The 24,479-nt window shown below is 37.4% G+C and overlaps 1 protein-coding gene and 1 pseudogene across 6 annotated transcripts; one reads left to right on the forward strand and one right to left on the reverse strand.

Annotated features, from left to right (window-relative positions):
- Window positions 1-50: 50 nt before the first annotated feature.
- Window positions 51-8,698, reverse strand: LOC146475633 (uncharacterized; annotated as a pseudogene). The gene is made up of 8 exons (XR_014865890.1): window positions 8,578-8,698; window positions 7,530-7,915; window positions 6,785-6,857; window positions 4,549-4,948; window positions 3,889-3,996; window positions 2,531-2,750; window positions 2,153-2,327; window positions 51-204 (listed from the first exon to the last, which is right to left on the reverse strand). The product of XR_014865890.1 is annotated as an uncharacterized LOC146475633 (transcript).
- Window positions 7,909-21,842, forward strand: LOC146475634 (uncharacterized). Of its 5 annotated transcripts, XM_085115999.1 has the most exons (6): window positions 7,909-9,426; window positions 10,844-11,718; window positions 14,003-14,108; window positions 17,061-17,200; window positions 17,709-17,988; window positions 18,492-21,842. In XM_085115999.1, exons 3-6 carry the CDS (start codon window positions 14,088-14,090, stop codon window positions 18,873-18,875), a joined length of 825 nt encoding a protein of 274 aa, XP_084972125.1. In that variant the 5' UTR covers window positions 7,909-9,426; window positions 10,844-11,718; window positions 14,003-14,087; the 3' UTR covers window positions 18,876-21,842. The 5 variants fall into 5 exon arrangements, with proteins under 5 accessions (XP_084972125.1, XP_084972122.1, XP_084972124.1 ...); XM_085115996.1 differs by lacking the exon at window positions 10,844-11,718; XM_085115998.1 differs by lacking the exon at window positions 7,909-9,426 and having other exon boundaries at window positions 10,202-11,718.
- The last annotated feature ends 2,637 nt before the right edge of the window (window positions 21,843-24,479 follow it).

Here is a 24,479-nt window from a genome sequence, read left to right on the forward strand (position 1 = left end):
ACAAATTACAATATTACATACCCACAACTCCATGCTCTGCATCACCTCTTCAAGGTTTGAGGGGAAAACAGCACTACCCTTGTTGTGCACATTGGTGGTGGTGAATTCTTCATCTTCTGTACATGTAGTTTCGGGACTGGCAAATTCCCACTCCTTCAACCTCTTTAGGAACACTTGGAAGTCATGTGACTCCTCAAAATTTCCCTACATAGAGGAAATAAAAACTATAAGTTACAAAACTAAAATTCGCTCAGAGAAAGATTTCTTACTGATTTTCCGACAATTTGTGGTGTTGCAATGCCTTATACATGTATTTATGAGCAAAATCTGCTGCTTCCCTGCTTCCCTGGATAAAAAGTTTATAGTTAAGTACAGTAACCTTTCAGTCAGCTTCACTTACTCTGTCACTTTAACTTCCCTCTTTACCTCTATGTTTTTAAGAATCTGCGGGATCCATGTACTTATAGTAAATGTACAAGTCATGTACATGGTACAAACATAATGCAAAATGTCCCCAATTAATATATATCATTATTTTTTTTGATTAGTTATAATAATTATTACTGACGTTAAGTTCCAATAGGAACAACCCCTGAAAAAAAGGAGCTCATTAAGGCTGCTAATTCTGAATTAAAGTAATGAGGGTCGCTATTGGAACATTACAGTTTGTAGTGGCATTACATCTCAAGAAACAACTTATAAATAAGTAAGTCTTAGGTACTTTGGAGTTGGAAAAAACAAACAGCAATGCAACATGGTCATATTGGGTTATTCCAGAAAAAATCCACACCCCCCCGACGGATGGGGTCGTTTTTTAACCCCCCCTCTCACCTGGATTTCCTGAAGCACAAGACCCCCCCTCCTGTCTGGATTTCAAAAACAAAAGACCCCCCCTCCCGCCTAGATTTCCGGAAAAAAAAATATTAGGCTTAAATTTAATTTATTTTTAATATAAAATACGCACAATCACGTCGAGAAAATGTTCTTTTTTAATTTCTTAAGCTTCTGCTAATATTGAAAACTCTATTGCGTGGAACTAAAAAAAGAAAGGAGCAACAAATTATGCGAAAAAGCAAACAAGTTCATCCTTTGTGCCCAATGGACAACACCCATGGAATCTTAAAACGGCACGCAGAAAACGCACTGGCTGCTTGTTCAACTGTGCTACGGACGATGGGACTTCAGAGAGGTTACCACTGTATATGTTGCAGGAACCCGTCTAAGAACTTTCTCCTTCTGTTGCTTTCGCAATAACTTACGTTTCCAAAAGTTTTTTCGAGGTACAGATGGCTACAAGTTCCTCTCGAGTATTTTCGACTTACGTTTCCAAAAGTTTTTTCGAGGTACAGATGGCTTCAAGTTCCTCTCGAGTATTTTCGACGAAGAGGGAATGTTTGGACCAAAATTCTTTGGAATCATCTTCTTCAGCTAATAGCTCTGCATCCTTGCTTGCACAAGTAAAAAATTCTTCCACCTGACGCAGTGGAATCCCACGCTAAGAATGCAATGGCAGACGTGAAATTACACAACGGTGGCGCGCTGGGTCTGGTACGAGTAGAAATGTGTCACGCGTTTCAAACTCTTCATTGCAACAATGTTGCGATGGCTCGTTCTTTACTATCTTGTTGTTCGCGTTTTCTGCTATAAAAGGACCTGCGAAGGAACTTAGATTATCATTTATTTTAGGTGAGAAATATGTGAACAAAATATTTCTATTATAATTTTTCAGGGTCTGAGCGCGCTGAGGTGTCACCGAACTAAACGTTCGAATCGCGTGAACTATCGGTCGAAATGACTCCTGCAGAAGACTTTCTTAAGTTCAACCCCCCCTCCCGCCTGGATTTCCAGAGTCTTTGACCCTCCCTCCGGTGAGAATTTCCAGAATCCCATCCGTCGGGGAGGTGTGGATTTTTTCTGGAATAACCCATTTCCACATAAGATGTTCACAAACTGTACCTGCACTGTACATAAATTATATTGCAATTATAATCATCAGTTTTGTTCTGCTAATAAAGTAAAGGGAGATCCAAAGCATGTAATGTGTATTTTTTTCTTTCTTTAAAAAATGGGACATTTAAGTCAAGCTAGTATGCCAAATTGAAAGTTAATAGACTTAATCCCTATATTGGTCACCATAAACACGTTGACTTACTGTAAATCATAACAGCTTCTCGTCATTGACCATCGATCGGACCAAATCTCTTGGCTATGTCATCCCATCCTTCTTCTTTAAAGAAGGACATCACTGCAGACTGTACGGTGTTACGTGTCTTGATTTTGTCAGCTTCCTTTTTTAAATCTTTTAACAAGATGTCACCAGAAGCGATCTATGAAGACAGAGAGATTAAAGAGACTGGAGATTACACAGTGACCTTTGGAACAAAAGCTGCAAGGGATTACTTAATTACATTAGGCACATGTACAGTTAAAGCCACTGAAAGAAAGTGGAATATGACTTTAAAAATAATTATAATAAAAATTGGAGAGAAAATAAAAATTTCATTCCAGGTTGTTGCAACCTTGTCTTTACCTTGTTCAAAAGAAAACATTTTGCTTCATCCGGGAGGCTAACTAACGGCTTCATATGCCATTGCTTAAGGGCTAATGTCCCTTTGACCGCATCGCCAGGAGAAAACTTCTGTCCCTTTATCTTTCCAGCTTCATATAACTTGTTCACCTTTATGAAAGCATTCCAAGTATTTGATGACGGATACTTGGGCAATGGTGAAGATCTCACACAGAATTCTTTTCTGTAAGAGAAAATTTCTTAGTTTGAGCTGCTGGTGGTTGTGGCATAGAAAGGGCTTTCACCTTAATTAGAATCCTTCAAAAATTCATTATGTACTCTCAAATAAAAAATTATTAGGTACGATGATCAGAATCAGAATTATTCTGGTGCTAAAGATTTCAAGGCAGTCGGCAACTATACAACAAGAAAAACACTGCACACATACTCAGTACATGCAAAAAAAATTACCTACATGCCACTTAAATTAACATATTAAATACCACTACATACAAATTGAAGAGAATAGAATAAAAGTATGGCAGCGACTCAGTGCAACTAATAAGGCCAGTTGAAGAAGTGCAAGAAAATGAAGCCTTCACTGGCTTTTACTTTTGAATCAAAGGAAGAATTTGATAGTGGATCCATATCACTTTGGACCTTGCATTATTTCATGCGCCCTTCAATTATCTGCTTGATCTTCCATGACTTAGCCATTTTAACAGGAACAGGTCTTTTAAATCTCAATACAAAATACATGTAATGATCAGGTATGTTGCTACTAAGTTTAATTTAAGTTAGTATAAATAGCAAAGAGATGTAGAGTTCTAATAATGTTGTTGAAGGAGCAAGTTTCACAAATATTCAGTACATTCACTATGTACAGTAACTCAAAGATTCAATGGAAACTTGTGTTTAGTATCAAGGGAAAACTCTCTGAGATTGGCTAGGTACATGCATATGTACATACATGTACCTGCTTAAGTTATAAGCAATGTTCAGTGAATGTTAAAACTGGATTTGGCCAAAGTTAAAGTAGTGTAAATAAAACTTGAAAAACCATTTGACTGTAATACAGTGTACCTGAGATTGGCAGTAATCACTCTAAACATTTCCAGGTTGCATCAACAGAATTAATGTCATTGTTGTTCAGAGACCAATGCAAGTTCACAAGAAAACTAACTGGAATGAATAATTTTTTGGTGACTGCTCCTTTGAGAGTTTTCTTTAATCTTGCATTTATTTCATAAACTGAAAACAGAAAGTTTGTAAGGAAAACTTGAGGACAATACTGAAGGAAAATTCATACATAATTTCTAGGAAAATTGAACATTATCTAAAAAAGGGTGTGTCTGTGAGTAAATACAGCAACTATAACTTACATCTTTGTATAAAATACGGGAGCAATTGTCTCTCCATGACGATTGCGGCTTTGGAGGCTCACTCTGTGAGTCAAGGTCTCCATACAGTTGAGATCTACATCTTTCTACCTAAATTTGTAACAAGAAATAATTATGTTGTATTAAATAACAAGTCAGAATACAGATAATGTAAATACGGTAGTATAAAAGGACATATAATTAAGGGACAATTCATATTTATTTTCATTCATTGCCTTGAGCTCTATATTCAAGGCTGTTGCCTAACAAAAATTTCAAGGAGCTTGCCCACAAAGCCAAAAGCTGAAAAGTTAGGAGCCCAACAAGAGAAGTGTTTTGTGCTTGCTGCATTAGCATTTAGGTGCCCAGAGCATTTAATTCTTTGGAATGGGTACCATGGGCTTGTGTTGGGCAATAGCCTTGATATTAACAGACAGACTGGCTATTAGATTCATGCAATTTTAGGATCATGTTCATGAAAAATAAATAGAGGGTTTCATAATTTCTTCTGCCAGTGATTTATTATTGAAGAAATGCATATATTCATTTTGGTTAAAAAAACTTCAAGATCAATAACAATAACAATGTGGGAGGCTTAAGCCAAAATGCATGTCTGAATTCAATTAACCCTGCATTTCAATAAATAGGATTAGCGAAATATACCTCTTCTCTGTACGTGATATCATGGCAGAATGATGTGGACTTTTGGTGCATTGTACCAAGGTAGATGGCCTGTTCATCTGTGAGCCCACAGTAGATTCTGGCCTGATTCTACCTTGGTAATGCTTATTTTCTGGGTGTTCTGTGTGGAGTTTCTTGGTGGCCAACATGAGGTGTGTACCACCCAACACTTCATAGTCATACGCATCCTTTTTAGCAGGATCAAATGTTTCCTTGCTTTCCATGCCCTTGACGACCACGAACAGACATCCGTGACTTCCACTGGGTTCTTTCAACAACTGTTCCTTAAGGGTGTCAACGAATGCCTCATTCACGCGCCTGAATTGCCTCAATGAGCGGACAGGCAAACCAAGCTTCTCAATGGGAATAAACTGCGATGTTGCTGTGTTTTGAAAAGACATGTATAACATTGTCTTATTTTAATTGAATTATAATTAACTTATTTAACAGACACAAATGATCTACATGTATACATTCTATATTTTCTCAACTCAACACCTAGTCCTGAATAAAATATAATGTCAGGTCTTTAAAGACATTAAGTTGTAAATAGGCTCCTTTGATTTATTTGGCGCATAAAAAACTTTAGATTTTAGGCAGGATAAGAGCGAGTCTTTTGTAGCAATAACAACTAAGGAAACAATCCAAGCTTTAGATGAAATTTGAACCCACGACCCTCCATGATCAAGTCGAATGCTCTAGCCACTGTCACAGGGCTTCTGATAGGGTGCGAAAAAAATTTGGAAATTATGCGGCAAGAAAGGTCTATTATGCGGCAAATTATGCGATTTCATTTTTAGCTAATTTAACCTTGTTTTATTAGGTCTAAGAGGAGCATAATCCATTTTTTGCTGTTCAAGAAGCAATTAGAGCACAGAGAAATGAAGAAACAGCTGAAATAAATCATTTGTTGCCTCATTTCAAATTATTGAAAATCAGATATTGCTAATTTGGTCAAGTCAGCATTTGTTGCTTCCCACCCACATTTTTTTTCCACGTTCCGCTTGTGTGACTCAGCTTCAAGGTCACAAACTTTCGAAGATGATCAACCACTATGTTGCACGAAGAGTAAAACAACATGAAAAATTCCTTCAGGGTACTTTCTTTCCCTGTCTTTCGCCGAAATATTTACAAGAAGTTGCGTTGTGTTTTAACAACAAACTTATCCATAATGAGGATATTTGTTTCAATTAAAACAAAATAACTACATATTGCAAGCGACTATCGAGCAGTTTTCACGCAAATACCTACATCGCAAGTATGAAGGGATCAAATGACATCTTAAAAATATATCAATGATTGTGATTGGTGTATTTACATAAAAGGATTGTTTATTCCGTGCCAATGATCACATGCTTAATATTGAAAACCAGCACCAGGTCCCCAACATAAAAAATGAAGCATAGAACGCCTGTTTGTTCGCTTGTTCAACCAACGAACGCTTCCAGGTGATTTTTTACGCCTTTTGAAAGAAAAACTCCTTGAGATAACGTTTAAATTATCGAAGAACTTAACATTAAGCGAGATTTTTGCTCTTTTCTTCTTAAATTGTGCGATTTTGTACAAATTCTGCGATTTTTCATGAATTATGCGATTTGTTGCGATTTTAGGCCAATTATGGGAAATCGCAACATCGCATAATATCAGAAGCCCTGCACTGAGCTACTGGAGACTCCATGGTGAGCAAGGGTGAAAATAGGGGACTTTGACTAGAACTGCATCATCAGTGTCACATAGTCACAGTGTTCCAGATAAGAGAGGGGTCTCAGGTCAAAAGCCCAACAAAGCTGGCTTCCTGACCTGGCAGTCGGGATGGTAAACTTATTATAATAAGAAGATTTGGAGAGAATCACACCTATTGACCCCTCAAAATTCTTAATTAACTCTCTGCCTTTGAATGTTATCTGGAACACTGTAGTCAGCATACAAGCCCATATTTTGACTCTTAACTGTATCGTGCAGAAGATTTCAAGAGAAAAGGATAAAACCTTTTATTGGAGTGGCATGGTCATGAGCTTTGATCATTTCCTGTCTACTTTCAGGTGTCAAAATTAATTTTTTTTTCTTTCTTAAAATTAAGCACATGCAATCTCTGTACATTATGCACAATGCTTTTGAAGAGTGCACAGTACCCCAACTAACCCCCACCTGGAATTTTTTCCTAAGCACAACACTGGTTACTTATAGTTGCAGGCAAAACATGTAGCAACCAAATTACCTGAATCAAGTACACGTGTGTAGTTGATTTCACCTAAGTGTGGCAACAAAGCTGTGCTGAAATCGACAGCTGACTGTTGGGGGAAGGGGAGAAAGGCAAGGGTTGTTGGATGCTAATTTAGTTTGGACATCAATTTTTTTCCAAACGTACGTGATCAATAATTTTCCCTAATTTTTGGTGCAAATATAACAGTATCAATTCCATGCAAGAATTTTTTCATTCCAAGGCTGAAATCAACCAACCCTCTCCATGCCCAAAGTAAAATGGTTAGACCCAAGTATACTGTGAACCACGTAAACTATGTACAGTCGACTCTCCATAACTCGAACCTTCTAGGGAAATTGAAACAGGTTCGAGTTATCGGGAGTTCAAGTTATCGAGGGTAATATTATATAGAAAATGACCTGAAAGAAAAGGAAAATTGGTTCGAATAACCGTGAGGTTCGAGTTATCGGGAGTCGACTGTACATGTAATAATTATGTTAATTGCTAAATAGCTAGCCAATGTCAAAACAAAATTGGTCAATGAGAGCTTCATCCAAACTTATAAATTATAATACAGCCGAACCTCTTTGTTAAGGACACCAAGGGGCAGGAATAAGTGTTTACCCTATAGAGGTGTCCGTTTTACAGAGATGTATATGGATTTCAGTCTCTCATGGACCAAGTGAACTGTCCATAAGAGAGAGGTGTCTGTATTAAAGGGGTGCCTTTGAAAAGAGGTTCCACTGTTATAATGACTTACTTGAAATAAGACACTTCTCACAGGATTCTTGCATATCGTCAGTTGATGGACTAGTCGTGGAGGTGGAGGTTGAGGCCGAGGACAGGTATTTCCTTTTTCGAGATTTGCTTGAACTTTTGTTTTGAACTTTCTCAGTTGATGCAGTGGTTGTGGCAGATTCACGGTTATCATCAACATCGGTGACATCATTGCACGAACTGGATAAACTAGATGCACTGTCACTGGATGCACTTAGTTTTGTCAAGGCATTTTGAATCTCTTCAACTAGCTAGAGTTTCTGTTTTTTCACTGACACACTGGCTAAACGCCAAGTGTGAACCGAACCTATTAAATGGCTTCCCTGGTAGGAGACAGAACTGGCTTTTACCATCTAAATTGAATTCCACCTACAATGTATAAAAGTGGAAAAAATTGTCAGCACGAGGCCCGGGGGGGGGGGGGGGGTACTCCCCTATATAAGGTATATAGGTATGTGCCGCCCCAAAGGCTATGGTTTTTGAGCCGTTTTGGTCTGAAAACGGGTGTAGATTTTGACAATTACGGTCTGAAATCGGGTCGGGTTTTTGGGGCAGGGAACATTTTACGAAAGCTTACAAACATATTTTTCTTCTCAGTACGTAACTGGAACGACTAACTGATAGCGAGAAAAAGAAATAGATAAACTATGTCATTCCAGCTTACTTTTACTCCTTGCGTCAACTTCCATTCGGGTTCAGGTCTGAAAACGGGTATGAATTTTAGAGGTCAGGTCTGAAAACGGGTGTGGAAAATGGCATGTTTAGGTCTGAAATAGGGTCGGGATTTGAAGACCCGGGCGGCACACCCCCACCAAGAATTCCGCGGAGTACCCCCCCCCCCCCCCCCCGGGGCACGAGGCCACCGCAGGATAATCAATTATTTCCCATACTTCCTAAATTCATCACTGTATTTGAAGATCGAACCTTAGTTTCTCTCTAAAAGCAATAAAGTTGTGTCCAATTTTTTTAACGGATGACAACGTATAATTTCAAAAGCATAGAAAATTTGTGTCTGGAAACCAAAAGCTTACCAACACCATGGCCTGTCACATATGAACCAAAACAGTCCGGATTCCCCAAATTAGCATATCGTTAATAATTACCAGATGCGCAGTTCAAATTGTCGAATATTCCTTAGTAGTTCTTCTTTCCATTAACCGTTTCAAAAAGGTGTGTTTTTCTTCGTAAACGCGAAAATCGGCGTCTGAAAATTTCCGCGCAACTCCACGCGTCGGCCATTTTCCTCAAAATTGAGGTTCGTTGCGTAGACAAAAACCTTCTTGTGTCCAGGCCCCCCTAAGATCAAAAACATTCATGCAAAAACAATGGATTCTGTAATTGGTCCAGGGTCCAGGGGCGGGGAGAACACTCTGGTCAGCCCGGCACTGTCATCCAACAAAAATTGACAAACAAACACATCCGGTCAAATTGGCGCCTCGGCGAAGTCGAATGATGGCGTCCGGGTCAGGCATGATTTCTTCGGATTTTTGAGCCATCAGTATCAGGAATTGTGAACTGTGGATATGAAAAATGTTGAAAAGATATTGCTTCGACTTCATGAGCAAGGGTTTTCCAAAGAAGTGATTTTTTCTATTGTTTTGACGGAAAATACGAGACAGCTAAGCGTCGTGTCATGGCGAAAATTTCACACTCTCAAAACGAGTGGCGTTCAGACTTTTGGCTCTTGTGGCTTCTGATCGTTCGAAAGCTGAAATTATAATAGCCTATCCCGTGTGAAACATAATGGAGGAGACATCGTCAGTCATAGTTTGCAGTGTTAACATCGGGAACCTAATTATCACTCGACGTGAAGTGTTGGAAACCTTTATCATTGAAGCTGTTCCAATTGTCTTCGTTGTAAGGGACTCGTAATATTCGAGGTGAGTAAATGTAGTTATCTTCATTTCCAGTTCTTTTCTGCCGACGTGAGTACCTTTACATGTGGGCTTTAGAGTAGTAAGTCGGTTTTGTGCTTCGTAGTTCTTTAACAAAGACGCAAGTGACGTTTAATTAATAAATAGTAATTCTCTTAATATCTGAAATGCATTCATATCATGTTGTCCTGCAAGTGCGGGCTTGAGGAGGGGCTTGAGTCAGAAAATGTATCTGCGTGGCCTGGTTCATATTGCTAGTGTGAGACAGTTGTTAAAGTTATTGATGTCAAGCCATCTTAAACAATAAATTAAATAGCATTATTGCAAATGACATTATTTCTCAAGTATTGAAAGAAACAACCCCTTCACCCTTTTATACTTCATCTGCACTCTCACCACTTGGGTGCTCATGGGTTAAGGCTTTTTATACATTTGTACTATAATTATGCACATGTGACGTCAAATTGTGGTAAGAACAAACAGTATACCACAAGCCACAGACAAGTGGCATGACTGATGCTCTTACCTTGTTTCGATGTCCCCTTTGGGTTATCAAAGGACAAATGGAAGGCCAAATGGACTTTGAAAACTCTGTATGGCTGACGGGTGTAGACAAAACCTGGACACCCCCCTTCTGGACCCCCTTCTGGACCCCTCAAAATTTTGGAAATAATAATAATAATAAAAAAATATATATTAAAAATATACATACATGTAAGAAAATTTAAGTAAAAACATAACACTTACTGCTTGGTATCCACGAAGGTTTCTTCGATTCGTCGTGCAGCTTAAAAGCGCTTCACTACCGCCTCTAAAGTTCATAGTTTCACAGGTAATTCTCTAGTGAAGTTGAAATTCGTTCTTGACAGCCGCCTACTCCAGTAATTGCCTTCGAAATCGTCCCATAACTGTCGAGCCGATCTCCCGCCATTTTGTTCCGCCATCTTGATTTTTCTGCTGACCAGCTAGTGAAAACCGGGCCCCAGGCCAGTGAGGAACGCCGGGTTTAGCATCAAATCTTTCTCCCAGAAAAGAAAAAGTCAACGTCTTTGTAAAACTTACACTGTAAAATTACAGTTAACGTACATAGTAATGTGTCATGGGTGACAAGAGTCTGTGGCTCATTACTATAAACAATAGAAACCTATCTGAAATGAAGATGTGATCATCGCAGTTGACTCGCAATTAGTGCACTCCTACTCGGGGTGTAAGCCTAAATCACATGACGATTAAGTAACTAATTACCCTGCCATTCTTTTTAGCCTTGCTCTCGTAGAGCATATTCTTCAGCTGATATTCTTTTCATGCCATATGGGTATTTATCCATACCAAAACTGCTGATCTTTCTTTTCTCGAAGAAATTAAAGTGAAGAAAAAGAAAACTGACCTACATGATCCGTACAATTTGTTTTACCTGTTCCAGCACTAACCTTGGTGGATGGCGCGGAAAGGAAAAGGAAGAAGGGTGATTCGCACCAAGTGCGGAATGAGCATGGATCCGAGCTTTCCTTTCCCTGCTTTTTAGGCACCGAGCACGCAGGTTACCCTGTTCACACAACACTGGTACAGTATGTTTGCAACTGGTATGAAAACAGAACTGGTCAAGGTGTTTACACGGTGCTGGTCCAAAAATTGCACCCGTCTTGCTGAATAGGTGCTCTGTGTGAAACCTGTCCGGGTATTGGTATGGGGTAGCGTAAGGCCTATTCATGTAGATTTTGTTGCGGATCCAAAATCGGTTCATGCAATTTCAAAGGGGACTGAGTATCTATTGAAAACCAAAAGGGAATACTGACAGTAACAGCAAAAATAAGTTTATTTCAACTCAGAACGTGAAATACAACTAATTTAATCCTCCTCGGGCTACGATCGTCAAGGTAACGGCTCATTCGTACTGGTCAGCGGAAAAATCAAGATGGCGGAACAAAATGGCGGGAGATCGGCTCGACAGTTATGGGACGATTTCGGAGGCAATAGGCCATTTTCATGATGGCGTCATTTTACTACAAATACCAGAATTCATTTCGTTTTCCTTTTCAAATGTAAATTTTGTAATCCCAGTGGACAGCAAAGAACAATAGCTCTAATTAGCATGAGAAAAGAAAAACCAGAAGGATTCTGGTAGTTGTAGTAAAATGACGCCATAATGAAAATGTCCTATTACTGGAGCAGGCGGCTGTCAAGAACGAATTTCAACTTCACTAGAGAATTAACTGTGAAACTACGAACTTTAGAGACGGTAGTGAAGCGTTTTTAAGCTGCACAATGAATCGAAGAAACCTTCGTGGATACCAAGCAGTAAGTGTTGTTTTTACTTAAATTTTCTTATGTATTTTAATATTTATTTTTTAATTTTTTATTTTTTTTCGAAATTTTGAGGGGTCCAGAAGGGGGGTCCAGAAGGGGGGGTCCAGGTTTTGTCTACACCCATGGCTGACAATGTCATTTGTACATCATATAATTATTTACCAGTTATTTCAGTTATGTTTAATAGTTGGTGCCAAATATTTAAGGGTGGGGAATTGTCTTTTTCTCTGTGTCCAAGGTTGGGGAAGAGAACATAAAGTAAAAAAATATTGCGAACTCCTGGAGGTTATCTAGCAGCAGAAATTGACCCATACATTAAGTTCTAATAACATTGTCTCCTTTGAACCAATGAAATTCAAAGTTCATTTTGACAAGGAATATTGAGTTCTGTTCAATTCAATGAAAAATCAAAAGTTCAATAACCACACAATCAGTTCAAAAACCACACATCAGTTCAGTGACAGTAGACCTCAGTTGTAAGAATAACTATAGGTGAAAGGTTTTTTATTCCAATGGGAGAGATAAGAGGAGAGGGGAGGGGACAGGGTTTTACGGGAGCGTGGTCCATATAATTCAATGAAAAAACAAAAATTCAATAACCATGCAATCAATTCAAAAACCCACATCAGTGCAGTGACAGTAGACAATTGTAAGAATAACTATATAGGTGAAATGTTTTTTATTTCAATGGGACAGGTAGGAGGAGAGGGGAGGGGAGAGGGTTTTACGGGAGCGTGGTCCATATTTAGAGTAGGCAGAAAGTACAAGTGAAACTAACAAGTATCTTAATGTATTGTAAATAATGGTAACAGGCTTACATGCATTTAAAAGTCTATTGCCCACTTATCCATTGTTTGTCTTTGTAATCATATTTGGCAACAGCTGCCCAATAATGTAGCTTTTTCTTGTACATAGTTCCACTTTCTTCTTGTCAATGATGCAGATTAGTGGCCCGTTGGTAAATGTGTAAAAATCTAGAAGTCCTATGGTTCATTGAAAATCAAAAAGTCAAATAACCATAGCAACAGTTCAAAAAACACACATCAGTTCTGTGACAGTAGACCTTAAATGTAAGAAAAACTATAGGTGATGTGTCTTCAACTTTCTCTCCTTCATGCTTGTCAAGGATGCAAATGAGAGGCCTGCTTGTAAATTTCATATTAGTTCAATTCAAAGAAGGCTTAAAAATTCAGTCACCACACCAAAACAACAAACCTCCCACCCCCCCCCCCCCAGCCCCTAAAAAAAGGGGGGATTATATAAATGTATATAAACAATAGCCTCCATTTGGCGCGAAAATATGCTCAGATATTTGTCCGCGGACATTATCTGTTCCGAGAAGCGAACAGTTTCTGGCGGAACTTCTTGTGTTTGACAAGGTAAGCTGTCCTCATGAGGTACTCAATCATAAAATGCATAAATGGGGGTCAAGTTTTGTGACTGTATGTGTATTTTGTGGGTAAAGATTGTCACCAAATGCCATGTCTGTTTGCAAATATCTGTTGTAGTAAATGTTAAGTGTGAATTTCCAGAATTTCCGTGCCTTTTCACATACAATGTACATGCAGCTGTAGGCTGAATAAAACTAATGATACTGTAAAATAATAACCTAATCTGGAAATCAATTAAGCCATCTAAAATAATAATATCCTCTTTCTTGAAAAGATGAAATCATGCCAGTTTAAAACAACTTGTACTGGATAAATAATTTTGTTAGTACTAGTGTTACAACTTACAAACAAGACAAATTGTACCATCAGCAAAATGTAATCTACAACACGGACACCATTGTGGATTTGTTATTGTGTTGCCTACTAAATGCAGGGATATTTTTGCGCGATTTAAAACTACACGGAGAAAGCAAAACTTAGCAAGTGCTCTTGGTTTCCAAAGAGAAAATTACGGAGCTACCGTAACCCAATTATCTTTTTGGATTTCAAAGGCCCTTGCTAAGATCTGCTTCCCCTGCATAGCCAGAAACTGCACAAAAATACTTAGTTATTTGTAGGCACCGTTCTTAACACAGGTTTTTAACAATACAAATGACCAATTTTTTAAGGTGTCAGCATTTGCTTATATAATAAAGGTGTCCATTCAAACAGGTATTTTTTACAATAAATGCATGTGGGGAAAAATGGGACTTGTGTTGCTGTCCACTTAACAGAGGGTGTCTGCTTAAAACAGGTGTATACCTGGTTGTCCTATGGGTTTAGTTTTAACTTTAGTTTAGTTTGTTCGGTTTTTGTAACTTGTGTGGGTTTTTTCAATCCCTTAGATCAAATTAAACTTCCTTCCTGTGGGACACACCCATGAAGAAATTGATGCCTTTTTTGGGGTTTATTCAAAGCACCTGGATGTAAATGATGTTTACACTATGGATGGTAGGTGGACAGATCTGTTTTAATATAATGGATAGCTTAGCTGTGAACCAAACAAATGGGTGCCTGAATGAAAGCAGCATGTAGACTGACTTCAAGTGACTTACATGTACATGTATGCTTGCACAGGAAATCAAAGGAAGAAATTCACAATAGATCAGGAATCAATTTGGGCCTTAAGTAGTACATGCTCTACTTGATATGAAATGGATACAATTGCTACAATCATCATCATCATTATTATTATTATTGTTATGACAGTTGTAAAAACTTAATATGTATGCCATAAGAATGATCATACATAGACTGGGGCGTTAAACGTGGCCCAAACTATGTGTAGGAATAGCGAATCTCTCTAGACTTTTTATTATTATGATTATTATGATTATGATTATTATGATTATGATTATTATTATTATTATTATCAGGGCGCGACGAAAGTGCTGTCCGATAGCCCGGGGCTAGTGGAATGACTTGTCGGGCTAGCGTTTTCTTATCGCAGCTTGCCCGACGGGCAAGCACCACCATTGGTTCCTCTGTTCTGATGATGATAAATTGAGCTTTTATACCAAAAATTGTATAGTAGAAAGCTCCTGAGGGAAAAGGACAATGTTATGAGGCCAAATTACGGTCAGTATAAAATGCAGACTGCAGACTGCAGATTGCAGACTGCAGACTGGGTATAAAATGCAGACTAGGTATAAAATGCAGACTGCAGACTGCAGACTGGGTATAAAATGCAGACTGAGACCAAAACCGCCTCTTCGTCAAATACAGGATACATTTTGAATTTTTCAACTTAACTTATGCTAGTGTCATTCCTTTGTCATATACCATCGTCTTTCGAGAACATTTCCCATGAAATTGACATTATTATATTGTTTTCGAAAAGCGTCAACCTTGAAATAAACAACCGCAAAGCATGACGTAAGCAATAACGCGGAAACATGACCTTTACTTCGCACATGGCTGACCTTTTCGCCGCTTTGCGTGGCGACATCCGCTATCGGTAAGTGGCAGTCAGGGTGGCAGTTAAGTAATGTTTTTTGAATAAAATATGTGTTCATGTATTGCTAGAATACTGAAGGTGTACAATTTGTCTTTGACAAACCTCGTTAATATTCAAAGAAACTAGTTAAAATCTGTCGATGTCAAATTGCTTGCCCCCTCGGAAATCAAGTCAATTATGAAAACCGTCATGGGCGTAATTGTTTACGAACTAATGCAAAGCGATTAAGCTCGAGTCTTCTTTGTGAAGAAAGGGCCTCTGGAAATGAAAGCTATCAAATCGAGATAAAGAAAACAAACTGTTGAAAAATCGGTCGAAAATAAGGTCAATTTCGTGGGAGATGATCTCGGAAATGTGATTGCGTGACACTAGGGTAAGTTGAAAATTGAAAATGTATCCTGTATTTGACGAAGAGGCAGTTTTGATATCAGTCTGCATTTTATACCCAGTCTGCAGTCTGCAGTCTGCAGTCTGCATTTTATACCTAGTCTGCATTTTATACCCAGTCTGCAGCCTGCAATCTGCAGTCTGCAGTCTGCATTTTATACTGACTGGGCCAAATTATCGTAGCATGACAACGTCTTGCGCCGCATTTTAGTTGCATCCGTAAATAACGTCATGACCTTTTCTGTTTACAGTCTTTACATAAGCGCCTGAAATATATTTTTTGAAATGACAATATTTGCCGACTGACAGTGTGCAGTGCGAGACAATCAGTCTAATTAAATTCCAGCCAAGTCACGGTTCAGTGGATTTTCTCGGAATTTTAGGTGCGTTTCGTTGGGAAAATCCAAATCCGGATTCTTGTTTCTATTTTAATGCTGCCAATTCATTATTAAAACAAAAAAGGCCCACTTCGTATAGAAAAAACAAGAAAAAACTCGCTTGAAGTAAAGCTAGCAGACCTTGCGCCGTAATCGAGTTGCGTGTTTGTTTTATTTTTTATCAGATGCTAACGGCGCCAGGTGTGGAAGAGTTTGTCAGCTTGTCAGCTTGACGAGCTATGAAGAGAATTTACTCCATCAAATTTCGACAGACTTCAGATTACAGTGGTAGTTTAATTGACCGATCGCAACGTTCATGACATTCACAAAAATAACTGTGTTGTGATTTCCATAAATTTATAGTATTTTTCTCAGTCGACGTGGTAAAATGTAAACATCGAAGGAACGAACCCATTCGAGTGCAGAGGTTATTTTTCCTTTATTATTTCGCCCATGTTTGAATGAAATTTTACTCTGAAGTGCTCAGTCATTTGCAATTTAAAAAAAAAATTTCTGGTCTTACAAAGCGAAATCAAAATATATGAAGAATTAGTTTATATCTATGCTTGGCATCATTACTTGTATTTTGCATAATTAAATAAATCTAATTATTCTTTATAAACAATTTAATTTCGGGCTAGCTCCTCAGACCTTGGGGCTAGTAATCTCAAGTAACAGCTTGCCCGAAGGGCAACCTTATCTTTTCATTTTCGTCTCACCCTGTATTATTATTATTATTATTATTATTATTATTATTATTATTATTATTATTTTGATCAGCAGGGATTTGCTAAAGCAAAGGCGTAGAAAAAACCAGGAAAAATTTATTGCTCGACGTTTCGGGGTCATCGTGACTCCATTATCAAGAGACTAGTTAAAAAGCATGCAAATAAGGAAAGGTACAAGATTCCTTATTTGCATGCTTTTTAACTAGTCTCTTGATAATGGAGTCACGATGACCCCGAAACGTCGAGCAATAAATCTTTCCTGGATTTTTCTATTATTATTATTATTTATTATTATTATTGTTGTTATTATTATTATTATTATTATTATTATTATTATTATTATTATTATTATTATTATTATTATTATTATTATTATTAATATTATAATTATTAACCCAGCTTGTAATATTTATTGTTGATGGCTTTTGTAATTTTATTTTCTTCTCTGCCATAGAAATGCAAGAGGCAATGCAAAATTGCATACAAAATATCAAAAGTCCTTCCTTTCCTGTTGGATGCTGTGTACAACATCAAAGAATGGCTGGCACCTCATGCACAGCAGCTGCATGACCATACTCAGCCAAAGAGTTTCAAGTTTGTCAGAAATGCCTCTCTCACATGCAGTGGGAAGGCCCTGTGGTTATTTTGAAGGTGCAGCTAGAACCGTTTATTATTTCCTTTTCCTTTTTATATTATTTCCTATCCTGCGAACAGGCTTTGCGGGGGCACATGGGAAACCTCAGTTTTCAGGCTAGTTATTTTCTGAGATATTTTATTATACATTGCTTTGTATTTTGGCACATCTTAGAAATATTGCTGAAAAATACATGGTTACTAAGAGCACTTGGTAATTTTGGCTTTCTCTGCATAGTTTTAAACCGTGCAAAAATATCCCTGTATCAGTAGGCACCACCCATAGGAAATCCGAGTATCTCGAGATGCGCAGAACGTACGCGCAGTAACAAAAGTAGGCACCGTCCTTTAAATCCTGAATAATGAAGATGTTATACATGTAACGTATAAATATTAAATCCTTGCACTGTTTATTTATTTATTTATTTATTAATCTTGAAAAATTGTTCTTACACCAAAGTCAACCAAGTGGCACACCAAGTCTGGTTAAGCCTGTGCTAGACAAAATCGATGTTGAAGGTTTGAAGCGTGACCTGAGCAAGTTTCAAGAGCACTACCCTGAACAGGCATTCTCATTTTGGAGTGAGTGGGTGAACAACATTGATGATTTGGCTGCTGTGCCAGAGACTTGGGAATGGCCTTTAGTTGCTTTACTGGCTGCTGAGAAAGTAAAGCCATATAATGCTGAATACTCTTTTCCTGAACACCTTCAAACACTACAGGACAAGGAACGCCAGCCAACAAAACAGGCAAGTTGGGATGGTCTGGATAAGTAAAGGCTGTATGATATTTATTATAGAGGAACTTGACATGTATAGATACCTACCTATCTTCTTATTCTTATAATTATTTACATGTACCCACCTTCATACAGTTGAGAAACACAATAGACGGCCATACATGCAAACACACATGCAAACAAACACTGTTGGTATTGGCAACTTTTCAGAATTATAGCATTAAAAGTACTGCTAACTTCTTTTGGAAACATTAGCAAAAAATTTTGTATAATGGGTAAAAACAGTAGCTTACATGTATTGCAAAATCCTAAGCTGCAGTAATGTTAGTTACTTTTTGGACCAAACTTCAGCTTCAATGGCAGCGTCATGATGATTTTGGTAATTTCTTGAGTTGCCATCTTAATTCATACCTTTAGACTTGGCAGTCCTTTTTAAGTAAAAAAAAATCACTCATATCTGCATTCTTCAGTATTTTCATTAACTTTTCTGATAACTGTGTTCTTCTTTCACAGATTTACACTGGCAGGTATGTTGCCCCAAACAATAGACAGAATCCTGTCCAACATGTTGACTCTTTCTTGGAAGGGCTGCAAATCGAGAGCCATGTGGCAGTGTTTTTGTCAAACTGTGAAGAGGAGCCAGTGATTGGTATTGTGAAAGAATTGACAGACGATCGCTTCAAAATCCATTACTTGAAAGGGACCTACAGAGGGAAGTGGTCTCCATTAAACCTTCCAAGGACAAGGGAACCTTGGACAGAAGTTCTTCCAAAGGAGTGCATTATTCTCTATTCCTTTGAACTTACCGAAGCAAACAAGTTACAGGTAACAACAAGGAGGCATTTGATGGAGAAATATACCGGTACTTCCCTTAGGAATCCTTCTAATAATTCATAAACCTCAGTTACAATGAAATAGAGTCCTAAAGTGTGACATCACAAATGTTTGAATTTTCGAAATTATGGGATTTGTTAGTATGATCTGAAAGAACATGCTGAAAAATGCCTACATGTACTTGCCAAAAATCAGCATTGAGACAAAATAAGAAGGATTTGTATGGAGTCATTGGGGCATAACACAGCTAATATATCACCCCCAAATGGCAACAAGATGCTGATATTTGGCAAGTACATTACTCGCAAAAAATTTCGGACGATTTTAATTTCGGACAAAAATAGTGTCTGAACATAAAACCGTCCGAAATTTTTACAGACAGTATAGTATAAAACTTTAAAAGTACTTTCTGGGCGATGGCATCACATATTCAAAGCCAATATACCTGATATGCCTAGAATTCAGATTAGGTGGCTTTGCGCAGTCGTTCTTTTTATCACTGGAAAGGAAAATATTTGAGACACTGCTTGAGGCATAAGCTTGATTGAGTTTGTCTTATTTTCTCGTTGGTGTATCTGGCTGTAAAACCTTGAAGGTACAGTAAAACTATCATTTTCACAGATTTTATTTCAGTCTAATTCATGTTTTTTAGTCGTAAATTTACTTTAGGTATGTTTCAGCGCAGTGTCCGAAATTTTTATCCGAAATTTGTCCGAAATGAGGGGAAAAGTGTCCGAAAATTAAACGTCCGAAATAAAACGTCCGAAATTTTTTGCAAGTAATGTAGGCATTTTTCATCATGTTCTTTCCGAATATACAAACAAATCCAATAATTTCATAAATTTAATTTTTTATGACATCATCTCTTTGCATGTACATGCATGTAGGGATACAGTGTACTCTGCCATTGTTAAGGACGGTGCCTACTTTTGTTACTGCGCACACATTCTGCGCATCTCAGATACTCTGATTTCCTATGAGTTGTGCCTAGTAATAACGGGATATTTTTGAGCAGTTTAAAACTATGCAAAGAAAGGATAACTTAGCAAGTGCTCTTGGTTTCCAAAAAGAAAATTGGAGGTAACCATGCATTTTTTTGGGATAATAAAGCTTCAATTTGGAAAAAAATGCCATACATTCCTTTATATTTTACGGAATTATTGTTGCTTAATTATCTCTAAAAGATGCGTGGTTACCCCCAATTTTCTTTTTGGATTCACATAGCCCTTGCTATGCCCTGCTTTTCGCGCATAGTCATAAACAGCGCAAAAATACTTCTGTGTTAGTAGGCACCGTCCTTAATGTTCATGTTAATAGTGCCCTTGACAAAGATTAGGAGAAAATGATGATAACCCTAACCCATTATTTTTTTTTTTTTTTTGGGGGGGGGGGGGGAATAATGTAAACTAAGTACACCAAGTGAAATTACTATACTGCTGAAAAGGTTTTTATGAATGTCTCAGGATTTTCATCCACAAACTCAAAATTTGAATAACATGGCTTTTCAACATAATTGACTTTGGGAGTGAAAGGGTTATTAATGTTTTACAGGGAGTATGTGCCTTTACCAAAAGGGTCAAATCTTCTGTAACTCCAAGTAAAGCAAGATTTTTAGGCACTTATCAATTCTGTGTTGGTGACACGAGGCTGTACTCAGAAAACAGCTTTAGGCTTTTATGAGACCAGAAACTAGTACCAGTATGTTTTTCAAACATTAATTAGCATTGTTAGTTTGAATTGCTGTCTGGGTGTTGGTATTGCATCATCTTTTCTACTCCAGCCATAGATAATTGAAGACTACATGTATTAGTATAATATCATTCAAGCTTGTTTTTGGTCATAGCTTATTCAATTTTACTATTAGACATCAGACACAGCTGTTTTTTTTGTTTTGTTTTTTTTTTTTGAGGGGGGGGTCAAACTGTCAAGCTGCTAGAGTTTCCAATATAATACCTGGCATTTTATTTAATTTAGACCATTTGGGTGAACTGGAGTATTTTGAAATATGGAGCAATGTCCCTAGGTGGTCATTGATTATTAAGGTAATTATTGAATGCAGATGCTTTCAACACCTGCATCTTAGCTGAATTCAGTCAATTTTAGGCCTATTTTAACCATAAAACAAGATGCAGAATTTCTGCATCCAAATAAGATAGTCACTGCTTTTGTAATTAGCTTTTTGCAGATTTTCTCGGTTTTCACCGCGTGCAGAATTTCTGCATCTTAGCTGAATTCAGTCCATTTCAGGCCTATTGTAACCATTAAACAGGATGCAGAATTTCTGCATCCAAATAATATAGTCACTGTTTCTGTAGTTTAGCTTTTCGCAGATTTTCTCGGCTTTTCACCGCGTGCAGAATTTCTGCATCTTAGCTGAATTCGGTCAATTTTAGGCCTATTGTAACCATTAAAGAGGATGCAGAATTTCTGCATCCAAATAATATAGTCACTGTTTTTGTAGTTCTGCAAGCTTTTTGCAGATTTTCTCGGTTTTCACCGCGTGCCGAATTTCTGCATCTTTGCTGAATTCGGTCAATTTTAGGCCTATTGTAAACAGGATGCAGCATTTCTGCATCCAAATAAGATAGTCACGGCTTTTGTAATTAGCTTTTTGCAGATTTTCTCGGTTTTCACCGCATGCAGAATTTCTGCATCTTAGCTGAATTCGGTTAATTTTAGGCCTATTGTAACCATTAAACAGGATGCAGAATTGCTGCATCCAAATAAGATAGTCACTGTTTTTGTAGTTAGCTTTTTGCAGATTTTCTCGGTTTTTATCGCGTGCAGAATTTCTGCATCTTACATGTACCTGAATTCAGTCAATTTTAGGCCTGTTTTAACCATAAAACAGGATGCAGAATTTCTGCATCCAAATAAGATAGTCACTGTTTTTGTAGTTAGCTTTTTGCAGATTTTCTCGGTTTTCACCGCGTGCAGAATTTCTGCATATTACTTTCTTTCAGAACTGTTAATGGTACATGTATGTTAAACTGACTGTAAATTTGTTGCTGTCAAATAAAGGCTATCTTAACTGAACCAGTTTGGTTGTTGTTGGGAATAGAAGATTCTCAATGAGCACAGTATAGGCTTCGAGGAATATTCACTTTCTCAACGGTAAATTCTAATTTTGGAAAACCCATTTTAGTTTGGAACGCTGATTCCTTCTCTCCCGACGCTAAAGAAACTGAAAAGGGCTCCTAGGTTGCGCTCGCTATTAAAAACATGGCGGCAGTTTCGATCGAAATGTGCTATCTCAACAATCACACAAGGAAAGAGAAAAAAGGCATTGCAAAGAGTCTAATTAATAAATGAGCATATGACGTGAATGAACGCAATATTTTTGCCATCTTCTCTAGAGAGCAGTCTTCTACGATCCCCAATCAATTGAATTTTAAGAATGTTTCAAAAACGTCGAAAAGCAGGAAACCTTTATTGTGGTTTTAAATAACATTCACAATGAAATTTCTGAGATCTTAACTAGTCAAAATTAGATGGAATGAATTCCAGTAAACGCTTATAAGTCAGACTAAATATTGTACTTAAAATTGTCTTAAGATGTCTTTTGAACGAACCGCATGGTATATTTAAAGTATGATAATTATCAAAAGATTCCGCTGATAGTACCCCCTACCCCCCCCCCCCCCCCCTCTCCGTCTTCAGCCTCCGAGCGAGTTCTTTGGTCTTGATTAATATATGAGAGACAACTTATTATTGTATTACTTTAGGTATAACGAATTATTATAATCTGAGGCATTGTGTTGCCAAAACACATCAGCCTCACAAACGAAATTGATTAAAAGAAATATAGCTTTGCAGTAATGACCACTCATTAGTTTTCTGTCTAACTCATGATCCAAGCTCTCCTACAAATTACCATACAATTCTCACAGCTGACGGAAAGTTCTGCTGTGGTACAGCCCCAGTATATTGACTATGTTTTAATCAACTAACATGACTGTGAAAACTTTACTGGTCTTACGCGCAAACAAAATTGTATCCAACAACTTACAGATATTCCAACGACGTCAGGTTTGCAAATATCCCCTTAGGCAGTTCTGAAATTTTGTTCTCTGACAATTCCCTATGGAGAAAGAAATTGGATCACTTAAATCTACAGTTTTAACCTTAAAATCATCAAACAATACATCATGAGTATTGTATATTTAAACATGATAGTTTCACCTTTTCTATCAAGAACATTTTTTTGTTGTCGAAGCCAGAAACGGTAGCTTTGCGGAAAAAGAAACTCCGACCCAGCAATTCCAATGGAAGGCATGAAAAAAAAAATAAATAAATAAGTAATAAAAATAATAATAAAAGATAAAATTAAAAAGCACTCTCGCACCCCTTTTCCTCCCTTCCCCAAAATGGCGCCCTTTTCGTCAAAATCTTATTTTGGTTTTCGTAATAATGAAATTAACTTATTCAAAAGGGTAAAATAAATCGATTTGGGAAAGAGAAGAGTAAAATGGCGAGACTTGGCTTGGGGAAAATTAAAATAGCCGCGTGTGAGTGTCTCATGTTATTCTAAGCTTCAAGCTGCCTGAAGTGGAAAGGCGGCGAACCTGGTGCAACTCACTTATGATTGCTACAAAGCGTCTCATTTTCTTTGGCGTCGAGTTTTGTTATGGAAGGACTTCAAAGTATTTGACTATAAAAAATTGCGATAAAACGTTTCGTAAAAACATTATAAAAAGGTTAAAAAACACGACGTTTCGATGTACATTACATCATTATCAAGTGAAATTAAAAATGCAAGATTGCGGCTATAAATACAAAGATGGACAATAGATATTAATTAAAATAGTAGCATTGAAGAATGCTACTATTTTAATTAATATCTATTGTCCATCTTTGTATTTATAGCCGCAATCTTGCATTTTTAATTTCACTTGATAATGATGTAATGTACATCGAAACGTCGTGTTTTTTAACCTTTTTATAATGTTTTTACGAAACGTTTTATCGCAATTTTTTATAGTCAAATGTTTTTCTAAGTCTTTGCTTCTTCGTATGACTTCAAAGTAATAAGCTGAATCTCCTAAACCTTGATCGGTTCGGCTTTGTTGTAAAAAACTCCAGTGAATTTCAATTGTTTAAGGTCGCACGACGTCACGCTTCAGTTTCAGTTTATTGTTTTTGCAATAAATTGTACAATTGCAAAAAGTTATTTATTATTATTTAAACACTAATGGCGAGGAAGCCAAAGGGAGGCCACCGGGCTTATAAAGAATGGGCTTCCTTAGTAAAGTAATAAGAACAAAGTATACACATGGGACCAAAATCAATGGCAAAGCAACAGTCATATTGATCATAGTTAGACAAAAAAACCGAAATGAAAGTGAAAAGCAGAGGTAAATAAATAAAAGCACTACGCTATTTGAGTTCATTCATTTGTAACGGTCGCTACTCTCCGTTTGATTTAGCCCTATTTTAATTAAAAAAGAAGATTCGGCGATGGTAACACAACTTGAGGTTTTTTGTCTGATTACTTTTTCTATTTCACCATATTACCACATTTAAAAGGCTACCCCTCCAGCGTAAGTTTTCTAAAGAAGTAGTAACATATGCAATGCGGAACTTCGTAATAACGTGACCCTCAAGTGGCAAGGGACAGAACATAAAATTGTGAATTACAAGGACGGAGCCTGATAGAGGGCTTGCGTA

This window comes from Pavona decussata, unplaced genomic scaffold, assembly GCF_977016875.1.
Source record: "Pavona decussata unplaced genomic scaffold, jaPavDecu1.1 SCAFFOLD_84, whole genome shotgun sequence".
Classification (NCBI taxonomy): Eukaryota; Metazoa; Cnidaria; class Anthozoa; order Scleractinia; family Agariciidae; genus Pavona; species Pavona decussata.